Here is a 24,151-nt window from a genome sequence, read left to right as displayed (position 1 = left end):
TTCAAATCACCAAACCGAACGAGTGAAAAAGCTCCTCATCTGTTGGAGAGAGTCGAGAGACTTCAAGCCAGCTAGGGAGAGTAACTCTGTCACCTTGACCTTGCCAAAATACTCTAAAACTTTTCCCAAAAAACCGGTTCGAGATATTGTAGATGAGACTAATCTTCATAAACTCATGTTTGATATTCATGGACTTTAACATTGTATATTTTCACTAGGTAAATGAAACCCCATAAAAAAACATATGCGTCAAACCGAATATTATTTACATATCAACGGTGCAAGAGAGGTTGAAGGAGAGGCAAGGATGGTATCTGAGTAGCTATTAGCTAAGATCTCAGGAGCTTATTTTTAATGTTTCTTGATAAAAGAAATATTATAAATGTTGTTTGTCAATGTAGATAACATAATTGTTGTCTGTACATTCTGCATCTTAGCTGTAAACTCACTAAGGATATGCAAATCATGTGATAGTACAGAATGTTAGAGAGAACAGAGATCGATTAGAATAAGATAATATACATAAATTTGTGGGCTGTCATTGTTATTATAGAGATTCCAGCCTTTGGATCATATGAACCAGTCAAAATATATAATCATAAAAAACCATTTGGAATAAATAATAACATAAATGGTTACAAACGGCTTTACACCAAAACAACAGAAAAATACCGGTAAACTTTTTTTAGGAGGCATGCACACGTGCCCTGGCCATAACCTCATGCGTATTACTCATCACACATTGTCTTACACGTGTATATAAATACACAAGGGCATGTGTGTATCTATCTCCTTGTTCCTCTGTTTCTCTGCCTTGACGTGCGGCCTATCGTAGAAGAAGAAGAAGACAAACAAAACCAGAAAAAGGGTAATTTTTTAAACTCTTGAATGGTTCAAAAGTATCGAAATATATTAAAGATCTGTTTTTATTAAAAAAAATCTAATTCTACACATTGACACATTGTTAGATATCGGCGGGCCGAATTAACTCGCCGGGAAATGGGGAAAGCTAGAGGAGTTAACAGCGGCGGAGGAGAGAGCTCTCTCGGTTACCTATTCGGATCCGGCGAGTCAGTTTCCAAACCGAACAAGCCCGCCGTTAACACAAGCTTTACCACCACCACAACAACAACAACCACCACCAACGGAGCTGGAGGCAAACCCACGACCACCTCCACAACAAACACTACCACCGGAGATAAAAACAAGACGGAGGAGGAGAAGAAACAGATGTCGGCAGGTGTAAGAGGAAGCCCTAATAATTACTTGAGAACAGAGGGACAAAACTGTGGCAACTTCCTCACGGTAATAATAATACTTTTTGAGTTTATTAATAATTAGGATAAAAATGTGGTCTTTATTTATTTGTGTGATAAACAGGATCGACCATCGACGAAGGTTCATGCTGCACCAGGTGGAGGATCTTCTCTAGGTTACTTGTTTGGATCTGGATCTGGCAAATGATTTTGACTTTCCACGACGACCTGAATCGTGTTTAAAAACAAGTGTAAAAAATTGTTAACTTTATTTTCTATCTTTGAAACTGGTGATCGATTTGTGTGTTCTGTAAGCATTGTTTTTTGGATTTGGCCGTTTCTTGTGTTCCTGACAAAAATTGTCAATCTATGTTTCCAAACTGGAAGCTTTCTCAGGAATGTGTTTCTAAGTTTCTAGCAAAATCATTCGTTGGTTAAAACCTTGATTACTGGAACTCCAAATATTCAAGAAAGACTCTGGATCCGTTGTATCCAATGAATGATTTATGATTTTACCAATCAATCACGTCACCTTCTCATTGACTTATTTAACAGCTTTGGTCCGACTATTTGACTATATGTATATGTTTCAAGTAGTGTTTTCTCCTTGAAGATTCATCTTCATCATGTTATCATGTTTGTCTCTATCCATTAAGTAACTGCTAAACGAAACCATTTAATTTCGTTGCTTCCACATCATTTGTTTCAATGTACAAAAAAACTGTGAATCAAAGAGAAATATAAACAAGAATACTTCTTCATCCATCATCTTGAACAACTTCTCCTAATGACATCAATTCTCTATATCTGCATTCTTGCATAGAGACATTCAGCTGCTCTAATCTTTCAAACACAACTTTGACGGCCGTTGGATGAAAAAAAAAAACGGTTTCCCTTCTTTTCCTCTTAGAACAAAAGCTTGCAGCTTGGCGGGTAAGTACGAAGCCGCAAATTTAAAATACAGCAATACTGAGCATAATGGCATTATGTAATAGTAACAACATGTTTATTGTTCATGTCCTTTTGTGTGTTGTTCAGGACATTATTGGAGTGTTATCAGCAAAATCTAAGAACTGACTGTCCGTTTAAAGATTGGTCTGAAGATTTCTTGAAGACGTCAAAGAATATATTTATGAAGAAAGTGCTATAACATTTAGACAAGATTTTAAAAGAGGGTTTTTGTTTTTCAGGAAATAATTGCTTAGGAAGATAGTAGTTAGGTAAGTTGGGAGATATGTTTGTGTCAGAAGTTCACTCATGTCCAGTCCCTCACCTTTCTTTCTTTTTGTCTTCGATCCCAAGTTACCTTCTCACTTCTACTCTCTGAATCATTAGGGCTTCCCTTTCTCAAGAAACTAAAAGTCAGTTGAGATGTTGTGTTCAAGACAAGAACACGTCATCTTCTGTAGCTGAATTACTATCAATCACAATAAAAACATTGCTTAAAGTTATGGGAAACAAGAAACAATAAATCTGGAGAATTGTAACAACAACAAGTAGGTTAAAAGGCCAAAAACACTCATCAACAATCTTTGAAAAGCTTTGTTTAAATCCATAAACATTAATTTCAAATTCCTGAAGAAGAAACTGAAGTTAAAGAACCGTATCAAGAACCAAGATCTTCTCTTAGGAAATTCACAGAAGATGAGGCTTTTCTTCTGCTTCTGCTTCTGCTTCTTCTCCATGCTCATCTTCACCACATGTGAGTTCTGGATATTCATTTTCTCCCATAACTTATTTTTTCTTATTCTGTGATTTCTTTTACAGCTGCTTATGATCCATTAGATCCTAATGGGAACATTACACTCAAATGGGATATCATGTCATGGACAGCAGATGGCTATGTGGTAAGAATCCTCTACATACTTAGCATGAATATATGAGCGTTTGAAACTTGCATAAACTCTCAAGATGTCTTATCAAATATGTGCACTTGCAGGCAACGGTAACTATGAACAACTTCCAAATCTACCGACACATACAAAACCCGGGTTGGACATTAGGCTGGGCATGGGCAAAGAAAGAAGTGATTTGGTCAATGGTTGGCGCACAGACAACAGAACAAGGAGACTGTTCCAAGTTCAAGGGAAATGTACCTCATTGTTGTAAGAAAGTCCCTACAGTCGTTGATCTCTTGCCAGGTGTTCCATACAACCAACAGTTCTCAAACTGTTGCAAAGGCGGTGTGGTTGGAGCTTGGGGTCAAGATCCATCATCAGCTGTATCACAGTTTCAGGTTAGTGTTGGTTTGGCTGGAACTACAAACAAGACTGTCAACCTTCCTAAGAACTTCACATTGCTTGGTCCCGGGCCTGGTTACACTTGCGGTCCTGCCAAAATCGTGCCATCTACTGTTTTTTTTCACTACTGACAAACGAAGAAAGACACAAGCTTTGAGTAAGTAAACTTAAACGAGTAAACTATAAGCATTAGGCGTGCGGTTTTGAACCAAACCAAACTCGCCGAACCAAAATTTCTGGTTTCTCCGGTTATGAGTTCGGTTCTATTTGGCAGGTTTATAAAAGAAGTTTGGTTCCATTTTTCAAAATAAAAGATTAACCAAGTTTTGAACCAAACTAACAGAATTAACCAAAATTTTGAACAAACTTAATGGAAATTAGCCGAATTTAACCAAACTTTAAACCAAAATATAACCGGAGCCCAGAATTTTGATTAGTTTCGGTAGAAAAATTTAAAACGGAACGACCCAAATATCAAACCAAATTTTTTTCGGTGAGATTTTTACCGAACCAAACTACCCAGACTACTGGAACCGCATGCCTAATAAGCATCATTGATCTCTAAACATCATTTCAAACTCATGCTTCTGCAGTGACATGGAATGTTACATGTACCTACTCACAGTTTCTAGCGAGAAAGCATCCAAGTTGTTGCGTCTCCTTCTCTTCTTTCTTTTTTTTTTTTTGATAAGTATGTGAATTATCATTGAAAATGAAACAGGTTTGTACATGTACAAAAGAGATAAAGCTTAAAGCCTAATGATGCCAAAAAAGAATAAAAAACATCAAAGAGACTTCCATGGAGAGGTGGTTTAACCTCGACAGCACTTACACACTTCTAAGAATGCTTGAGCCATATGCACATAAGGGAGACGAACTTTTTCCTTCCCTTACGAGCTAGAATTATGTTTCTGACCTGGCGATCGATCTCCTTGAAGATACGCTGAGGAGTGGAGTTAACTGCATTATGCAAGCGATTGTTCCTCTCCAGCCATATATGATAGATCACTGCTTGAGCAGTTAGCTTTCTGAGCGTCCCAGGGCAAATAGAGACCTTAATCCTAAGCCACTCAATGAGAGAGGTCCATGTGTGGAACAAGAATGGCTGATATCCTAGCCTCGTAGTGGCCATTTTCCAGATTTGCTCACTGAATCTGCATTTGAGGAAAAGATGATCCCTGTTTTCTTCACACACATCACACAATAGACAGGTTGTTACTGTGTTTGGAGTCCATGACGCGATACGTGCTCTTGTTGGCAGTCTATCCAGATGAGTAACCCACATGTGAAAAGCATGTCTCGGTATATGACCACCAAACCACACCACAGAATTCCAGTCAACTTGATCAGACCTATTCCTAACACTTTCCCAAGTTCTTGAAGTGGAGAAATAGTCAAGATAAAGATCATCAACATACCATTTGTAGCTGTCTTTGATTGATGAAAGGGATGGCGTTTGGATAGAGCAGAGGATGATGTGAAGCTGCTCTGCCTGAGGAGAGCGCGCTGGTCTCAGGACCCAACCCGAACTAGAGCAGCAGTCAGCTACTTTAGCATGAAGTGGGACTCCTAGCTGTGAAGGACCACTAGGCCCAAACAAGTTGACGAGAGGCCCAATTGGTAACCAATAATCGAACCAGAAGCTAGCTAATGTTCCATCGCCAATGTCACATCTTAGGAACCTTTCAGCTGTGGGCCTAAGCTTCAAGATTGATTTCCAGATCCAAGATGACTGCTTCTGTGCATCTAAGCTCCATATGCTGGCTCCTTTAAGGCGATGTTGCTTGGTCCATGCTGCCCATAAGGACTCAGATTCACTGTGCAGTAGCCAGACAAGTTTCAGCGACAGGGTTTTGTTCCAGATGCAGAGGTCCCTGAGTCCCAAACCGCCTTCAGAGCGAGGGAGACACACTACCTTCCAAGAGACCTTAGCAGACGCTTTACTTGTGATGTTACCATTCCAAAGGAATCGAGTACAGAGTGATTCAATCGCCTTGATACAACCTTTAGGGAGAATAAAGGAGGAGAACCAGAAGTTTAGAGTGCCAAATATTACCGAAGATAGTAGCTGGCGCCTTCCTGCAAAGGAGAGTGCTCGAGATGTCCATGAAGAGAAACGCTTCTTGAGCTGGTCTATAAGGGGCCTGTAGTCACAAATGCGAAGCTTGCGGTGCATAAGAGGAAGACCAAGGTAGCGGACGGGAAGTGATCCGAGAGAGAAACCGAGACTTGTCAGGTCTGAGGTTTCCGTCTGGCTCAATCCCGCCACATAGAGCTCTGTTTTGCTTCTATTCATTGAGAGACCAGACCAAGATGAAAAGCTGTGAAGAGTCGTTACAATCTGTTGCAGAGAGCTATGTTGTCCATCAAAGAATACCATTATATCATCCGCAAAAGCAAGGTGAGAAATATCCGGGTTTTGGGCGGCCGGGTGATAACCAATATCGCCATTTTGAAATTTCTTGTTCAGTAGCTGCGCAAAAACTTCCATAGCGAGGACAAATAAATACGGCGAGAGAGGGTCGCCTTGGCGTAGTCCCCGCGCACCTCTGAAATATCCTCCCAACTCACCATTGACCGCAACCGAAAATCTCGTGGTAGTGATGCATTGGGAAATCAAATTTATAAACGACTCAGGAAAGCACAGTAACTTTAGAATAAGCAGAATAAAACTCCAGTTGAGGGAGTCAAATGCTTTCTTAAGATCAACTTTAAGGAGAGAACGCTTCGATATATTTTTCCAGTTGTAGCCTTGAATCAATTCTGTGGCCATGAGAACATTTTCCACCAGCAATCTACCCGGAATGAAAGCAGATTGTGTCTTGGAGATCACTGAAGGAAGAACTTGCTTCAACCTGTTTGCTAGTAGCTTTGAGACTACCTTATAAACAGTGTTGCAACACGAGATGGGGCGGAAGTCTGATACCAGCACCGCATTCTGTTTCTTAGGGATAAGCGTCAGAATCGTCGTGTTCCACTGCTGTAGCATCTTCCCTGAGACAAAGAACTCTTGCACCGCCATAATCATCTCCTGCCCAACTGTTTTCCAATGATGTGTAAAGAACTCAGCTGGGTAACCGTCAGGACCCGGAGCTTTGTTCTTCGGTAAGGAGAAGAAAGCTGCTTGGATGTCTGTGCTTGTAACCGGGGCCTCTAGAGTTTCTCTAATTGCAGGGGAGCATCTGTACGAGAGCAGGTTGGACAAATCATCGAAGGAAGAAGCAGTAGCAGAAGAGGCACCTCCTAGCAGCGACTCGTAGTACCCCACAATATGATTCAGAATATCTTCCTTCGAGTCAAGCACGTTACCCCTATCATCTTGCAAGAAAATAACCTGATTTTGAGAGATTCTGGTTCTCACTTGACGATGGTAGAAGGTCGTGCTAGCGTCTCCTTTGTCCAGCCAAGTGACCCGAGAACGCTGGTAAAAGAAAGACTCCTCAGCTCGAGCAAGCTTTGCCCATTTATCGTATGCATTTCTTTCATTAATACCAGCCTGAGGAGAGGGCGAAGACAAGACTAGACGCTGACACTGTGTCAGCTCATCAAAAGCTTCAGAGACTCTTTTTTCAATCCCAGAATAGTTGTCCCGACTGAAGGTTCTGATAATACTCTTAAGCTCCTTAAGCTTTTTTGAGACTCTGAGCATCATCGTACCTTCAAAGGGGAGAGAGTTCCAACATTCAGCTATAAGAGGCGCAAAATCAGGGTTGTCATTTAGCATCGAGAAGAACTTGAAAGGAAGCTTCTGCTGTGGTCTAGAAGTGTCCAGATAGACACAGCTTGGGCTATGGTCTGAGATGCCAGGGTCACCAAACACTCCCAGCGAGTTGGGGAATTTACTCAGCCATACATCATTTACTAGAATACGGTCCAACTTCTTAGATACCACGGATGCTCCTTGATTATTTGACCACGTGAAGTCATTCCCACAGAAAGGCAGGTCTGACAAATCAGAATCAATAGTGCAATTGAGAAAATCTCGCATACCTCTGGTAGATGAAATGGTGCTAGCTTTAGAGTGTTCTGAAGGGGCTAGAATTTGGTTGAAATCCCCTAGAACAGTCCAAGGGACTTGAGCAATAATTGGAGAAGACGAGAGGTAACGAAGGTCAGACCAAAGCTCACGACGGACTTTCCTGTCGTTAGCACCGTAAACAAAAGTGACTGCCAGCTTCAAAGGAACAAAAGGAAGCTTAACAGAGCACGAAATGCATTGAAGTGATTTCTGAAGCACCGAGACAGAAACTGAAGGATGCCACAAAATCCAGATTTTTCCTAAATCTGAGAATTCATAATTACAATCATAATGCCACCCGGGGAAAACTCTGTTAATGATAGAGACAGCATTGTTTGCACTGACATGAGTCTCCAACAGACCACCGAAGATCGGCTTATTAGTCCTAAACCATTTCCTAAATCCGTAACGTTTCTTTTTGTCATTGAAACCTCTGATGTTCCAACAAAAAATATCCATAAAGATGATAAAAATCAGAGGGTTAAAGGGCCTCTGACCCTAGCCAATGCTTTTGCTTTCTTCTGAGAACGCTTAGAGATGACCCGGATAAACTGATCTCCTTCATCATCTGGGTTGTCCTCTTCGTTAGATAACCCTTCTGATTCTTGATCATCTGTGTCAGAGGATGAGGAGCTGACAGGAGATCTGGCTACATTATTAGGAGCTCCAACACGAAGATCCACAAAAAAAATCACCAAGCGTTAAATCATGAGAAGAGGACGCTGGCTGCTTGTGACCATTAACTACAGCAGGGACACCATGCGAAGGTTGGTTTATGCTGTTGTTTTTAGTTGGCTGCCACTGCTTGGTGGGCACATTCTTTGTTTTAGAGAGAACTTTAGAAGGGTTCTTGGGGCGCCCAGTATCAGTAACACCAGAACCGACGAAAGGTAGCTGGCTTTGGATAGGGGCTTTCCCATTGCGCTTAGCAGTGTTCACCTTGGACCTATCCAAGTTGGCGTTTGTCCTCGTGCAATCAGCAGTAGTATGCTTGACTGAACGACAAAGTTCACATCTAGGTGGCGCAGCAGGGCAGCGAGAGATCGTATGACCCACTTTGGAGCAGTGGGAGCATAGAGATGGCAGCCATGGGCAAGAAACTTTTATACGAACCACCTCACCGGATTCGAATTGAGCGTTTACAGCTTCAGGAAGCGGCTTCCGTGGATCAATGACAGTGTAAACTCGAGCCACCTCGATGTTGGTAAGATTTTCAGTGGTCGGGTGCAGGCAAATAGGATGTCCAACGAGGCCAGCGATTTCTTTAAGGGCATCCCTGTTGAAGAACTGCAGTGGGACACCTTCAAGGTCTAACCAGACTGGAACAGTCGATAGCGACGGCTTCTCAGGTTTGGTTCCCGGAGACCACTTCGCTACAAACATTGTTTGGCCGTCAACTTGCCAAAGACATTGGGAGAGAATGTGACGGCGAGCGTGCGGACAAGGGACACGAAACAAGAACGCATTTCCTTCCATCTTCGATACAGCGATATCTCGTCTGTGCTTGCTCCACATACCATTTACAATGGCTCGGACCGCTCCACGAGCAGGGGCTTCCTCATAGAATTGCCCAATGATAAAGCTATCCCATGCCTTCTTGTTGCGTTCGATCACTGAGTTTGGTATCTTAACACAAGCTTCACCGGAGTCCAGCAGAAACGGAGTCCCTTCCGGGTCCATTCTACCAGAGTTCGGACTGACCTTCTCTTTCCAGAGAGATGTTTGAACCGCTGCTCCATTACTGGATGGAGACTTTCGGTTAGCTATAGGCGATTTGGGACTGACGGGAGCCGGCAAGATCGCAATTTGAGGGTACTTTCCAGAGTTAGGGAGCCCGGAGGTAGCCTCAGTACTTTCATCCTCAGGTACGATTTCGACCGTAGCTGAGATTTGTGAGTTAGGTTTTTCAGATTCGGCAACTTCGGGAGGCGAAGAGCTCTGGAAATTCACGGGACACGAGCTAGCTGGGGCAATTAACGATTCAGGTAGCTTAGGAACCTCGAGATCTGAAGACCTTTCCGATGGGAACGCGGTGATAGGAAGGACAGGCGCCGAGGCAGAAGGACCGGTGGAGACGGAGGATTCGACGGAGACTGCGGGGCTGCTGCGCGGAGGCATGTCCTTAGGCTTCTTCTTCCTGGTCATGGTCGGCGGTGGCGACCGACGTCGGGAAAGACGCCGGTGAAGAGAGAATGAAAGAGATCTCGTTGTCGCCTTCGAGAGAGAAACTTACGGGGCGCGTGGGCGCGAGTTCTCTTCTAAATAAATAATTTGCTTCGTCTCCTTCTCTTCTTTCTACAACGACACCATAACTCCTTGCCCTTCTTGTGCATGTGGTTGCGAGAACAAAAAGAGCTGCGTCAAGTAAGCAAAAACAAAAACACAAATCAGTTGATTTCATTCTCATTACTAATAATTTTGCTTGCAGGGCTGATTCTAAGATTCTAACAAAGAAAGGTCTCAACACACCGAGAAAAGACAACGCACCTTTACTATAATGCACACACCACATGTGCCCTGTTAGAGTTCACTGGCACGTTAAAGTTAACTACAAAGACTATTGGCGTGTAAAGATAGCTATCACAAACTTCAACTACAGGATGAACCATACACTGTGGACTTTAGCAGTTCAGCACCCAAATCTCAACAATGTGACTCAAGTTTTCAGCTTTGATTACAAATCAGTTGCTCCTTATGGATCCATAAGTAAGTCTCTCACTATAAAAGATTCAACCTTTAGAGCCAAACATTGAAATGTTAAATCTTTTTTATGCAGATGATACTGGAATGTTCTATGGCACGAAGTTTTACAATGATCTTTTGATGGAAGCGGGACCTTCAGGGAATGTTCAGTCAGAGGTTTTGCTTCAGAAAGATCAAAAGACGTTTACTTTCAAGCAAGGTTGGGCTTTTCCGAGAAAAGTTTACTTCAATGGCGATGAATGTATGTTACCTCCACCAGATTCATACCCTTTTCTACCAAACTCTGCACGAGTAAACTTGGCTTCTCTCTGGACACTACCACTCACGATTCTTATTCTTATGTTCATCTCAATATGGTGATTAGTCTGATCCTTGTGGGTTTCAGAAACCAAACCAGAAGCTGTGTCAGTTCGGTTTTCAGATAAAGATCATAAACATGTTTTTGTAAGAGAGAATGTTTTTTTTTTCTTATGACGTAAGAGAGAATGATTAGAGATGAATATGTGTAAGTGTAATGTCTTTACTCATGTGGGAAGTGAAACACTGATTGACTTGAGAAAGATGCGAAAGAACGAAAGAGCTTAAATAGTACAATTACGTTTATATTGGGCCGGAATAAGCGCATTACTCTAGGCCCATTTTAATGTATTTACATTCCGCTTTTCGTTAGCTCAAAAACTTTGATAAATTGCGCTGCTTCTTGAAGAAATTGGGTGTTAGTTCAAATGATACTGTAAGGTACATCCGTATCAATGTATCATTATGTTTTCTTCTACGCTCTATAACAATTAAATCAAGGGAAAGAAATTTAATAATGCATCATTGAAATATTTAATTAATACTTTTATGAAATAATTATAAGGTATGCATCAGTGTTGGTGCATCACCTACGTGCATGTACTATCTCTATTATGATAGTTACATGATTTATGCAATAATCATAGACGACGTGCACCGACGAGCGTTCCACGATCACGACGTACTGATTACGGTCCACGTCGTAAGGATTACGCTTCAAGATTTTTTTTTTATCAGTTTTGGTTTGGTTAATTATATGTTTATCAATCATATCTTTATCAAATTATTCGAATCTAAAGCGAATCAACAAGAATTATGAGGTATATTTTTCAAAAGAAAAGAATTAAGAGGTATATCCTATTTTGTTGACATTTATGATTTATGTCCTCATATATATGTTATTTGTTACCATGTACATTATGTATATATGAACTTTAATTCAAAAGAAAGCTAAACGTTGGAGAATTTAAGACACTTAACATATACCTCCCCACATTCACATGCACAATTCCTTCGTAATATAGCAAAGTAACCGAACATTTATTAAGTTGTCAGTTTTTAATTATTTACTTTTTCAGTTTTTCCTTTAAGTAAAAGTGTAAAACCATAAAGGAACGAAAACTTATTCTGCAACCTATTACATTCGAGTCGACAAAATATATTTGTTGGTCAGTTTCTTAGATCTACTTTCATTTGAATAAGCACAACTGTTTATAGTGACTTTACAGTCCAATATTACGATAAAATGAACGATAAGTTTTAATTCGCATGAATCAAATTATAATATACTTAGTTTTTGACCCAAAAAAAATACTTAGTTTTATTTTAAAACTAAAAAAACGACTTAACACTATCAAGGATTAGAAGGGATAAACACACATGAGAAAGTTTGAGTTCCAAAAATAAAAAGGATAAACACACATGTTATTCACCCTTGAAATCTGATTATTAGGGCCTGACTGGTTCAAACGCAGCGGTAGCGGTTACGGTTGCGGGAGTTTGTGGATGCGGACGGTTGCGGTTTCTAGCAGTTTTAAGAGATTTGTACGACTGGTACTACGGTTAAAAATTAGTGTGTTTGCGGGTGACTATGACTGGTTAACTACCAAATGCGGTAACAGTCAAATAATAAATTAACAATATTTACATTTAATATAATTATAAAAATATCAAAAATCATAAAATTATGATAAATATAAAATTTATATTTAGAAAGTTATAATTTTAATTTTTGAAAATTTATTGAAATTGTTTTTATTATAAAATTTTATAATATTAATTAAAATATAATAGTTTAATATTTTCATAATTTCAATTTTAAATTTTTTATTAAATAGTTTTATTTTTGTATATATATTGTTTTAAAAAAATAAAAAAAATTTACCCTCCCGCAACCGCCCGCAACCGCAAACGCTAGCTGGCGGGAAAACCAGTCCCCCCTTAGTCTCTTTTTATTTTGTCAACTAGGGATTGATTTCTATCCATCTATATTTCAAATATTTGGAATCATCTCAAATAAGATTCAAATTTATTTATAAATCAATTATATTAATTAATTATTAAGATTATTACAAACCCCAATTATACGGAATATCAAAAAGACAGGACACAAAATTCACTTTACAGCCCAACAACTTTTGGATCGCACATCTGAACGTGAACAAAAGTCTTCACCATTCGTCTTTATAAACAGAGACTAGGTTTCATTATTAAAAAAAAAACACATCTCATCACACCACCAAAACTCCACCGACCCGATCCGATCTCATCTCTCACACCATGGTTGACCCGGCGAACACCGTTGGAATTCCGGTGAACCCAACACCGCTGCTGAAAGATGAGCTCGACATCGTGATCCCCACCATCCGTAACCTCGACTTCCTCGAGATGTGGAGGCCTTTCCTCCAGCCTTACCATCTCATCATCGTCCAGGACGGAGACCCCACCAAGAAGATCCACGTCCCCGAGGGCTACGACTACGAGCTCTACAACAGGAACGACATCAACAGGATCCTCGGGCCCAAAGCCTCTTGCATCTCGTTCAAGGACTCTGCTTGTCGCTGCTTTGGGTACATGGTGTCTAAGAAGAAGTACATCTTCACCATTGATGACGATTGCTTCGTAAGTCCTCCACTTTTTTTGGATCTAGATCTACTTTTTTTTTTGGCTTTGATGTTAGATCTTAGGTTCTTGTCTGATTAGCTAGGTCAATTGTGTAATTCTATGTTTTTTTGTACCAGATCCGTAGATCCACTGATGAGTGTTGATCTGTCTCTACTTTTGTTGACAACATTGTTGTTGGTCTGATCTCTATGTGTCATTATAGCCTACCTTTACGATATGGTTACATGTCGTTGTCATGTAACGTCACGTTTTGTTTATTTTATTGTGTTTTTTGTTTGGTCACTTGTCTCATTTATATATTTTATTTGATAGGTTGCTAAGGATCCAGCTGGGAAGGCAGTGAACGCTCTTGAGCAACACATCAAGAACCTTCTCTGTCCATCGACTCCATTGTTCTTCAACACCTTGTACGATCCTTACCGTGAAGGTGCTGACTTCGTCCGTGGATACCCTTTCAGTCTTCGTGAAGGTGTTTCCACTGCTGTTTCCCATGGTCTCTGGCTCAACATCCCTGACTACGACGCACCTACCCAGCTCGTCAAGCCTAAGGAGAGGAACGCTAGGTATGTGGATGCTGTGATGACCATCCCAAAGGGAACACTATTCCCAATGTGCGGTATGAACTTGGCTTTCGACCGTGATTTGATTGGACCAGCTATGTACTTTGGTCTCATGGGTGATGGTCAGCCTATTGGTCGCTACGACGACATGTGGGCTGGTTGGTGCATCAAGGTATAGAACTCAAACCGTCTTAATGAATGTTAATGAAGCAGATGCTCACCTAATCTTTTCTTTTGTAATAGGTGATCTGTGACCACTTGGGGTTGGGAGTGAAGACCGGTTTGCCATACATATACCACAGCAAAGCGAGCAACCCGTTTGTGAACCTGAAGAAGGAATACAAGGGAATCTTCTGGCAGGAGGATATCATTCCTTTCTTCCAGAACGTGAAGCTGTCTAAGGAGGCAACCACTGTTCAGCAATGCTACATTGAGCTCTCGAAGATGGTCAAGGAGAAGCTGAGCTCCCTAGACCCCTACTTTGACAAGCTTGCAGACGCCATGGTCACATGGATCAAAGCTTGGGATGAGCTTAACCCACCAGCAACTGCTTGAGCAAACGGAAAAAATCACCGCAGTTTTGGTTATTTTTTAGCTCAAATTATCTTATTTACTTTTTGGATTTTATGAAGTTCGCTTTTGATTAGTCGTCACTTATCATCATCCTTATCATTACTTTCTCATCGTCTAGTGGTGGATTTGCAGTGCTATTTATGTTTTTCTTTTGATATTACTCCCAGCTTTTTTCTCTCTTTCTTGTTTCAATAATAAAATATGCCTTTCCCATTAGTGTTTCTTTCATTACTCCACGTAGAGAGTGTCTTTGTTTCTCAAGTCCATAGCCTGAAAATATATGAACTAGTAATTCTTGAAATACATGAAAATGTTCGGAGCTTAGCATCTTGATCAGTCTTGATTACAAATATTGATGCTCTTAATCAAACTTCTGTTTACATTAAACTTGTTTTCTTTGTTTCAATTTCATTAATGAAAACAGGATCCAAAATTCCTATCCATTTTATACGTTTTTTGCAGCTTCCATGGACTCCATCCATAAAGCCCCGACTTTATTTGACAAGATCCAGTTTTACACTCTGGTTAGATGGGCAAGCCCATTAATATGCTACTGTGGACTGCCCACTTTTTAATTTAGCACTATATATATATATAACTCGGTAATAACCCTCCCAAGCGATTATTAGTTTTATTATTTTTTAATAAGGAAACATTAATCTGTTTAATCTGGATATCAGTTCGGTTTTAGGTTATTTTTTGGTTTTCAATCTCCTAAAATATAACAATTATTTTAAATCAAGATTTATTTAGTTTGTTCGGTTAAAATGTTTGATGTTTTTGCTTTTTTCATGTGATAATAAAAAAACTATTATTTGTTTGTTTTCATGTCATGAATCTTAGATAGTTGGATGTCGAATCAATGGTTTCATATTATAGTTTGTAAACGGATAATAGTTAAAAAAAGAAAAGAAAATTATTAAGACAAATCATTTTACTAAAATTTGGTCGACAGTGAAAGAATCATTAAGAAAAAGAATATTTTAACTTCTAAAAAAATTAGATATTCAGTTTGTGGTAAATACTTAGTTATAAGTTGAAGAGATGGAAAAAAGAAAAAAATGTTTATATTTATTAATTGGTCTACCAATTTAATTATGAATATGAGTTATGTATATAAATATTATAGAATTTTTATTTCTTATTCTATAAATAAAAAGTGAATTAGTATTCATTTATAATTATATTTAATATTTATTATGAATTTTATTATTTTGACGGAAATGTCAAAAATAAATATTTATATTTAAATATAAACTATTAAAATATATTATTTTTATGAATTTTATTATTTATTATTCTATAAATAAAAAGTGAATTTATATTCATTTATAATTATATTTAACATTTATTATGAATTTTATTATTTTGACAGAAATTTCAAAAATAAATAAATATTTATATTTAAATATAAATTATTAAAATAAATTATTAAGTGTAATCTTTGAAAAAGATACTTAAGAATCTTTTAGATATCTTATTTTGAAAATTAAAATAATATGTTAGATATGATATATATTTAATAATAACTAAGTTAGTTGAAGGAAAAATAATACAAAATTACATTGTTAACTAGGGTCGGACCCGCCCGTAGGGCGGATAAGCAAATGAACGAAATTATATAAATATATTTAAAATTAAATAGAGAGTTTATTTTAATTATTTTCCTTAGCACTTTACAAAAAATATGTCTGCTAACAAAAATTTTCATTTGGTCAGCAATCTCAAACCCTATAAGAATAAGCGGCGTGTTCAAGTGAAATTGATTCACTCATGAATACAAAACCCATTTTATGCTGATGAAACCTTAAAAATGGTTTTAGCTGATGAAACAATTAGTTTTATAATCTGAACATTTTTTTATTTATTTTTTTGATATGTATGTTTCTGGTAGATTTTTTTTTTAGGGTAATAAAATTCAGTGTTAAGCGAGAGAACTAAACAAAAATGGCCCAAACTAAAAAATATAATAATAATGGGCCTTTGAAAATAGATAAGCTATGTTTCAAATTGTTTAGAAAACATAAGCCTATTAGTTTATATTAATTAACTCAATTCATATTTAATAATCTGTTTTCTAAGTTCAAATAAAAAAAAATTGATTACACATGCTAAGTTTTAATAAGATAGATGACTAATATAGTAGTGTTACAAAAAAAAAGATGACTAATATAGAAATAATATTACACTTAAGATGACTTACTTTTTACTTTTGCTAAAAATATTCAAACTCATTTTTAAACAAATAACATTATTTTCATTTTTTAAGTTTATTATACAATTGACGGTAGCAGATGAATAACCATATTAACTTCATCGATCTTAGATATATTACTAATTTGTCAAAATTGTAGTATAGTTTTATATACAGTATATCATGGTGTAACAAGATATAATTATATCATAAAAAAATTGAAATCAACACCCGATTGCGCAGATTTAGCTCTAGTCTATTTTAAAATGTAAATTTGAGGTTTGTTGGCCGGTCATATCTCAAATGGGTTTAAATCCAAAATATCTAAAGTCCAAATAAGCTTAGGTCAAAAGACTTAAGTTTTTTGATTATACAACTAAGTACAAACCCGATAATTTATAGAATTGGGTGGGTTCGAATTCCGAGTTTCGGTCCTGACTCCTGACATGTCTAAATAGCATGACCCCTTTTTAAGTTAAGCTTCTGGTGTACGGAGTTAGAGAGATTTACTAGGGTTAGATCTAATCTAGGGTTTTTAACCAAGACCTATATATAACCTTATTTATTACCTACGCTCCTCTTTTAAAAGAGAAAAGGCAAAGAGTAGATGGAGAGAGATATATTTAGGGTTTAGAAACAAGCATGATGATCACACGCAGCAAAAAGAATAAAACCACCTTTACCACTAATCCACAAACCTCAAGCAGCTTTGATGGACTCCCTCTAGACTTGGTGATTGAGATTCTTGGAAGATTTCCTATAAAATCGATAGCTAGGTTTCTTCTAGTATCCAAGTTATGGGCTACCATCATCCACAGTCGAGATTTTATTGAATCTTTTCCCCTTGGTTCTTGTTCTTCTCAACCACGTTTCCTAATCGCTTTCAGTGGTCTAGATATAAAGAAAGGAACGCATTACGCAAAAGAAGATTGGTACTTCTTCTCGTCGTCTTTCCTCTCGCGCTCATCATGTTCATTACCACCTGTGTACCGTTCGCATTACGTTAAAGGACTATTATGCATCGGAAGTGGTCGAGAACAATTCATAGTTAACCCCACCAGTGGTAAGTCCATAGCTTTACCCAGAGTCAGAACCAGAAGAAGGACCACAAAAAGTTTTTTTGGATATGATCAAGTTAATGATGAGTATAAAGTATTGTGCTTGACGGAAGCACTAAGTGGTCTTCATGCTGAAGAACCTTCGTCTCAGCATCAAGTATTCACATTAGGAGCTAAGAAAAAATCATGGAGAATAGTAGAATGTAGCATTCCTCACCGTCCTTGTTCTAGCGGTGTGTGCATAGATGGTTTTATATATTATGCTGCTAAAACGGGTTCGCAACGCAGCTTAATGAGATTTGATTCGAGGTCTGAAGAGTTTCATCTTATTACTAGAGTACCCACAGAGATTGTACTATCTAAGGATCAATATAGTCACGCTATGATTATAAACTACCAAGGGAAAGTAGCAATACCCACCAAAACATCAACATACACGTTTGATGTGTGGGTTATGGATCAAAATGCTGAAGAACGTAAATGGTTGAAGAAACTTACATTCAGTGTTGAACCTTGGAAGAGTGCATGTAGGTTTATATACTTCAAAGGCATCACTCAGACGGGTGAGTTTATTATGGCACCATACAGCTACGACTCTGAAAATGTTTATGTTGCCCTTTACAACCACTACACTGATACCTTAAGAAAAGTTAAGGTCCAAGTAAGCGCAGACTTTAACTTCAAGCCTAATCTGCCTCAGATTACATAGAGTGTGTTCGGTTTTTGTAGAATATGTTTTGTTTTTTTTTTTCTAAACCGTTGATTAGTTTTATTTCATAAACTATGATCCCCATATTTTCTCAAACTTAATTTGTCTGCTTAGTAACAAATAAAACTTTCGTTGTTGAATGTCTGGAATTTATTACTAAGCGTGAACATACAAGTTAAGTATTTATAACACCAAACTATTCACACACAAACAAATTGCCTATTGGAAAAAACATACAAATAACCAAATAATCTTTACATGTTTGCGATTGCTGTGACAAAAGGCACCAATCTTCAGTAATCTCCTCTACCCAAAGCCACATCATTCAACGCTTCCCAACATAGAGTGCTTTCCACTAGCATAAGCAATATGACTCGTTTAATCTAAAGATGAAGTTACAAGATTTCTATTATATATAGCTCGTCTTTTTTTCTTCCTTCTTACACACAGAACTCAAGCCTTGGGATGACACTCTGTTCTGCAGGAATCTCTCATCAATGCTTCTTGAGAGAGCTTCGAAGATCTCTGAGGATCTAATGAAGCCATCGATTTATTTATCAGTTGAAGAAATACGGTGAATCTAACACCACTTTTAAATCCAAATCTCCTCGTTCAGGCAGAGGAGGAAAGTCTAAATGAGGAAATGATTTCTCAAAACTTTCCAGCAACTGTTGATAAAAAATGGAAAAACAGCTATGTTATGATCAGCCTTCCACATGCCATATATACACTGAACTAACTGAAGATGGACACAACGGTGAAGCTTACATTCTCTAGTATCGGCTGTGCATATAGCTCAACAAACTTTTCCCGTAATATCTTGTTCAATTTATCAACGTCGCACGCATGTGTCCAAAACGAGTCATGAACTCCTGTTAACAAGCAATGGGTTAGTTGACAAAAGATCAAGATGGAAATCCAAAAACAATTTTAAGTTGTGAAAAAGGACAGAACCTGCAAAACACAAGCCTGCTCTTTTGCAGGTAACTGCAGTCATCATCATATGACACCCGTCCAGAGAGTGAATAAAATTTGGAGGAAAAGCTGTCCTTTGTCTCCTTACAACGACCTGCCAAAACCAAATCCCACAAACCTTTTTCTGAGAATAAGCCAGCATCATACTCTCTTTCTTTACATATCTTTTGTTAATAAGCAAAACCTAAGGTAAAAGCTGAGGCAGACCTTATCAGTTTCACGCTGAAGCGATAAGGTTTGGAGGGATGTCTTTACCTGCATTCATTTCCATAGAAAATAAGACATCCATTACATTTATACTCTGTGTTCCCATTTCAAGCTAAGGTTGCACAACAGGAAGACCCAACGGTGTTGTCCATCGAACTGTTTCGTTTTCTGCCGCAATTATCTGCTCGTAGAAAGATTTTGTTGTTTGTTTCATTTCATAAGGAATTGTAAGAGTACAAAAGTAAATAAAATAGACGTTGAAAAAAATGACTACACACCTTTGCACATTCACCAAACCAACGCATGATGGCGCGTGCAGCTTCAAACATTTCATCTATAGCAGTCGATGTTACCTGCCCAACGATCATTTTTACTTTTGATTAGCTTCCAAAAGTACATGAGAACTGAAAAGTACTTTAATCCTTTTGAGCACATATTCTTTGAAGACCAGACGAAACGAAAAAGTTTCAAATCAAGATTTTTCTAGTGTAAAGTACTCTCATATGTCGCTAATATATATACCTTTGCTCCATAGCAAGCTGCCCCGAAAGTTTCTAGTGTAAAGTACTCTCATCTGTCGCTAATATTAAAAATAAAAACAAGAGAATTACTGTGTCTCTACCAAGCGCCGCATAATGCTGAAAACCATTGCAGGAACCATCCTGACCAGAACCAAAGTGCAAGAAAGAAGTTCGTTTTAAGGCACACACTGATTGAAAGAGAAACTACTCATTAGAAACTTTCAATCCTGAAGGAGGAGATGTCAATGTGTTAACGTCTGCTAGAAAGTACCTGATGTATAGGAATGTGAGAGAGAACTGTCTCCGGGGATGGACTTCTGAGAGCTTCGGTGAGATTTATGCACACAGCCAAGCACTGGAACGGGTCCTCAGCTTGCAGCCACCATCTGCTTCCTTCAAGTGGTCTGTCTGCCGAATCAAATATGTCCTCCAAGTGATTTTCGGTGAAAGCTAGCCGTCCCTCGTATGATAATTTATCTACACCACCAGCATACAAGTTTGCTAACTCAATCTTAAGCCAGCGTAAGCCTGGACTTCTCAGAGGCCTTCCCTCAGCAAACTCCAAAACACCCCGACACAGATCAGAACCGAGATGGTTTATATGTGAGGGCATGGGATATGCACGTCCCCGGAAGTCAATATGTGAGGATAGTAAAAACCTTCCTCGTCTTTCATCTTCTGTGCTACCTGTGAGGACATTGGGTTTTTTTTTTATAACGTCGTACTTTATTAAGAATAACTTGAGTTTACATAAAAATGATAGATAAAAGGAGAAGTTCCAAAATGTTGTTCCTTTGCCAACTTGTCCGAAGAATCCATTGCATCTTTAAGTCTTCCATCATTTTTGTCTGCCACCAATGTATTTCCCGTGTCCAGTTGTATAGACCAAAGTGTAACACTCTGTTCTGAATAATGTCAATAGCTTTCTTGCATCACTTTCAATTATCACCTTCTTAAACCCTTTACCCCAACAGTATTGTAAAGCCATGAGTATTGCTTGTAATTCACTCTCAAGCGCACTTTGAACTCTTCTTCCTACACATTGGACTGCTCCCATATATCTTCATGTATCATTTCTCAAAGCCCAACCAGCTCTACTCTCTATTATAGTTCTCAAAAACGACTCATCCACATTGCATTTAATGTAGGAAAACCTCTTATTGAATAGATGGGTTGAGGCCATTTTACCATATATATTGGGGACTGGGGTTTACAACCATATCATGAAAAAGATCATAGATATGTTTTGATAGACAACTAAAGATCCTGAAAGAGTTGTGTTAACTTAACAGATATTTCAAAAATCTGCTATTGAACATGGAAACCAGATTATTGGTCTTTGTCACATACATACCCGTTGTTATCGCCGCTTACCATATAGATAACTGACTCGCAACCTAATGGTCCTGATGATCCAGCTAACACCCTTTTTCTTGCACCTAAGTTGTATAGTCTCTGTGAAGTATTGTTAAGAGCACACTTTATACTTAATTTGTGTGAGATGAAAATTTGTATCAGTTTTATGAATTTATTTGTACTATAAAATAATGGCAGAGTTTAGTTTACTGATATTTGAGCTGGGGGAGTTTTGATCAGGAGATTTGCATAGTCTAGTCCACTGTAGATTTGGCTGTTTGAGTATCTCCCAGGCATAAGGTAGATGTTGAAGTAACCATTGCTTCCTATATTATTTTGGATTCTCATTTCTGTACAAATACGAAAACTAACAGAGTATTATTTGAAAAAAATTATGATGTTAGTTTATTGCATAGTAAACATTTCTATAATATTTTATAATGTGTGGAAGTTCAAGAAGAGACCACAAGGATGGAACCGGAGAATCCGTCCTCGTGTCTCACAAAGAATATATCAATTTCGATGTTCAAACTATAGTATGTATAATAAATTTGATTAAAAATTCATCCAACAATGCATTTTTTTTTAACAAATTGATGGTTAAAACTTAAAAGGGATCTTTTTGGGTAAAATAAAAATCTGAGACTTATTTAGAAACCCTAAGAAACTAAATTGTTAATTTAAATCAATCAATACAAGTGTTTATAAACACTAAAATTTAAGACTAGCTTCAAAGCTTCCTAAATCTTAACTAACCATGTTTTACTTCAAGAACGTTTCGTATATACTCCCTCTGTTCGGATTTATATGACGTTTTAGAAAGATTAGAAACTGGCACATAAATTAAGAATGTTGCTATAATATCTATTTTAACCTTTCATTTATGTTTTATTTTCAATTGACTTCATATCATTATTACTAGAGATCATTAATTGCAAGGGTAGAAAAAGTCATATGTTATCTTTTTTTACTTAGGACTTTGTGAACGTCAAGTATTATGAGACAAAAGAAAATCTCTAAAACGTCTAATAATTTCGAACGGAGGGAGTATGTATCTCCTACTTTTGCTCTGTAATCAGCGAATGAAATAAGACTAGCTAATGTTATTTATCAAAAGAAAAAAAAAGGCTAGACATGTTTTTTTCTTAAGTTTATCAATAAGTACATCTTTAATATAAACCTCCTCGCCATTACCAAGAAGAAGTATCTTTTTGTCGGAAACCCTAGCTAGTCTCTTATTTTCACAAAATCTATGACATCTTATATATAAAAACCCAGCTATATCTCGATCATTGACGTCAAATTTAAAGTACATTAAGTACTGATCAAATACAACAACCAACGAGATAAATCAAAATATGTCGAAAACAGTTGTGAAGTTACAGACACTCCTGTTAGGGTTTCTCTTCCTCATATATGTTCTTCATGTGCTTCGAGGTTTGTATCTACTCATTAGTTTGATGGTGATATGATGTTGATGATGATATATCATTGTGTATATTCTGTCCTTAGATACATGTTTCTTCTCTTCATAAAGACATTAGTCTTGACGATGTTAAGTATATGTAGGTGGATCTCTTGCTGGAGATCTCTTGATAGGAAGGAAGGTAAATTAACAAAGTTTTAATTAAATTAGCTTTTGGTTTTTTATTCATTAAAGTTGACTGATTTTCATTTGAAACAATAACATCACGTACAATTAGAAAAATTGTATATATCGTTCAAATCCAGTTTATCATTGAGTTTTCGATGAAATCATTGTAATTACTCTTTGATTTAAATTTCCGTTGCATTTCTTTTTGTTTCTGCATCAGGTTGAAATATGTTAAAAATAAAACTATTTTTTAGACTATAAAAATACATTTCAGCTTTTGAATAAATTTTTTTGGATGTGGTGAACTTTTGATTTAATCATTCGAATCGAAAACTCTCAAAAGTTCTTTTTTTTTGAGAAAAAAATTCTCTAAAAAGTTGACTGATCTCTTTGTCAAATATTAAGCAGTTTTCGCAGCTCACATCTCGGGTTGAAACAACAAATGTAGCTACTCGATCGTTGAAAGATTCAGTGTCAACAGATTTAGAAAGAGAGGTGGATCACTTAATGAGGCACGAGTATCCCTCACCAGTGAATCCAAAGAAAAGAAGTCCGGTTCACAATTGATCAACTTTCGAGCAACTGTTCTTTTAAATAGTAGTTTAATAAGTTTCTTGAAATGGATGTAATATTGCTGAATATGAGTACATTATATTACTTACAAAGGGTTCATTGACTGGAATAGTGTTGTGTATTATCCTGGAGATTCAGATTCTCATATATTTGGAGATATATAGGTTAAAGTCAACATTTGTTTAGATATTTGAATGTTGAGGTCAAGTAGATTCGTCTTACACTTTTATATACACATAATTTGGTCTAGTTAGCTTTTATAATATTGAAAGTAAAAGTAGTTTGTCATGCATGGTAATAGCCTTACACTGAAATATATTCCACACAAGATTATTTGTTAAGACAAAACACACATATCACACAATCATATACTTTATAATGTGTATGGTATTTTCTCTAATAATTTTATTAAATAGGAGATATTAGTTGCCAAAATATATATGTTCAAAGCAAACCAAGCTGGATTTGGTCAAGTCATAAATTGTGAACTTCTGACAAAGTAATATCAATTATATTATATTATGATTTTTGCACCAACTTGAAGTACCAACTTTTGATCAAAACAAAAAAAAAAGTACCACCTTTTATTTGTTTAGTCATGTATTTGAGTCATGCTTCAAAAGCTTAAATCATTCACCCCATGAATTAGAAAAGGAGAAAACATATTAAAGTTCAAAATCATAATTAAAAAA

General features: G+C 37.3%; 6 protein-coding genes across 6 annotated transcripts; 5 read left to right on the top strand and 1 right to left on the bottom strand.

Annotated features, from left to right (window-relative positions):
• The first annotated feature begins 724 nt into the window (after nt 1-724).
• On the top strand, nt 725-1,696 carry LOC106372170 (protein SPIRAL1-like 4). Its single transcript, XM_013812329.3, has 3 exons — nt 725-868; nt 969-1,305; nt 1,381-1,696. The coding sequence occupies exons 2-3, from the start codon at nt 1,000-1,002 to the stop codon at nt 1,462-1,464; spliced, it is 390 nt and encodes a 129-aa protein (XP_013667783.2). The 5' UTR covers nt 725-868; nt 969-999; the 3' UTR covers nt 1,465-1,696.
• A 1,026-nt stretch (nt 1,697-2,722) lies between these two features.
• On the top strand, nt 2,723-4,219 carry LOC106372169 (COBRA-like protein 4). Its single transcript, XM_013812328.3, has 4 exons — nt 2,723-2,958; nt 3,024-3,103; nt 3,196-3,653; nt 4,090-4,219. The coding sequence occupies exons 1-3, from the start codon at nt 2,901-2,903 to the stop codon at nt 3,625-3,627; spliced, it is 570 nt and encodes a 189-aa protein (XP_013667782.2). The 5' UTR covers nt 2,723-2,900; the 3' UTR covers nt 3,628-3,653; nt 4,090-4,219.
• Nucleotides 4,220-4,334: 115 nt separating this feature from the next.
• LOC125579012 lies at nt 4,335-9,659 on the bottom strand. The gene is made up of 3 exons (XM_048742193.1): nt 8,210-9,659; nt 8,067-8,163; nt 4,335-7,947 (listed from the first exon to the last, which is right to left on the bottom strand). The coding sequence occupies exons 1-3, from the start codon at nt 9,657-9,659 to the stop codon at nt 4,335-4,337; spliced, it is 5,160 nt and encodes a 1,719-aa protein (XP_048598150.1).
• Nucleotides 9,445-10,712, top strand: LOC106369901 (COBRA-like protein 4). Its single transcript, XM_048742285.1, has 3 exons — nt 9,445-9,878; nt 9,943-10,220; nt 10,291-10,712. The coding sequence occupies exons 2-3, from the start codon at nt 10,025-10,027 to the stop codon at nt 10,575-10,577; spliced, it is 483 nt and encodes a 160-aa protein (XP_048598242.1). The 5' UTR covers nt 9,445-9,878; nt 9,943-10,024; the 3' UTR covers nt 10,578-10,712.
• A 1,930-nt stretch (nt 10,713-12,642) lies between these two features.
• On the top strand, nt 12,643-14,488 carry LOC106372172 (UDP-arabinopyranose mutase 2). The gene is made up of 3 exons (XM_013812330.3): nt 12,643-13,136; nt 13,452-13,871; nt 13,943-14,488. Exons 1-3 carry the CDS (start codon nt 12,795-12,797, stop codon nt 14,252-14,254), a joined length of 1,074 nt encoding a protein of 357 aa, XP_013667784.2. The 5' UTR covers nt 12,643-12,794; the 3' UTR covers nt 14,255-14,488.
• A 1,061-nt stretch (nt 14,489-15,549) lies between these two features.
• On the top strand, nt 15,550-18,233 carry LOC106370791 (putative F-box protein At5g15660). The gene has a single exon (XM_048742284.1). The coding sequence runs from the start codon at nt 17,109-17,111 to the stop codon at nt 18,231-18,233; it is 1,125 nt and encodes a 374-aa protein (XP_048598241.1). The 5' UTR covers nt 15,550-17,108.
• The last annotated feature ends 5,918 nt before the right edge of the window (nt 18,234-24,151 follow it).

Source organism: Brassica napus, chromosome A10 (assembly GCF_020379485.1).
Source record: "Brassica napus cultivar Da-Ae chromosome A10, Da-Ae, whole genome shotgun sequence".
In the NCBI taxonomy this organism is placed as follows: domain Eukaryota; kingdom Viridiplantae; phylum Streptophyta; class Magnoliopsida; order Brassicales; family Brassicaceae; genus Brassica; species Brassica napus.
Note: the sequence above shows the minus strand (reverse complement) of the source record. Positions and strands in the feature narration are given on the sequence as shown.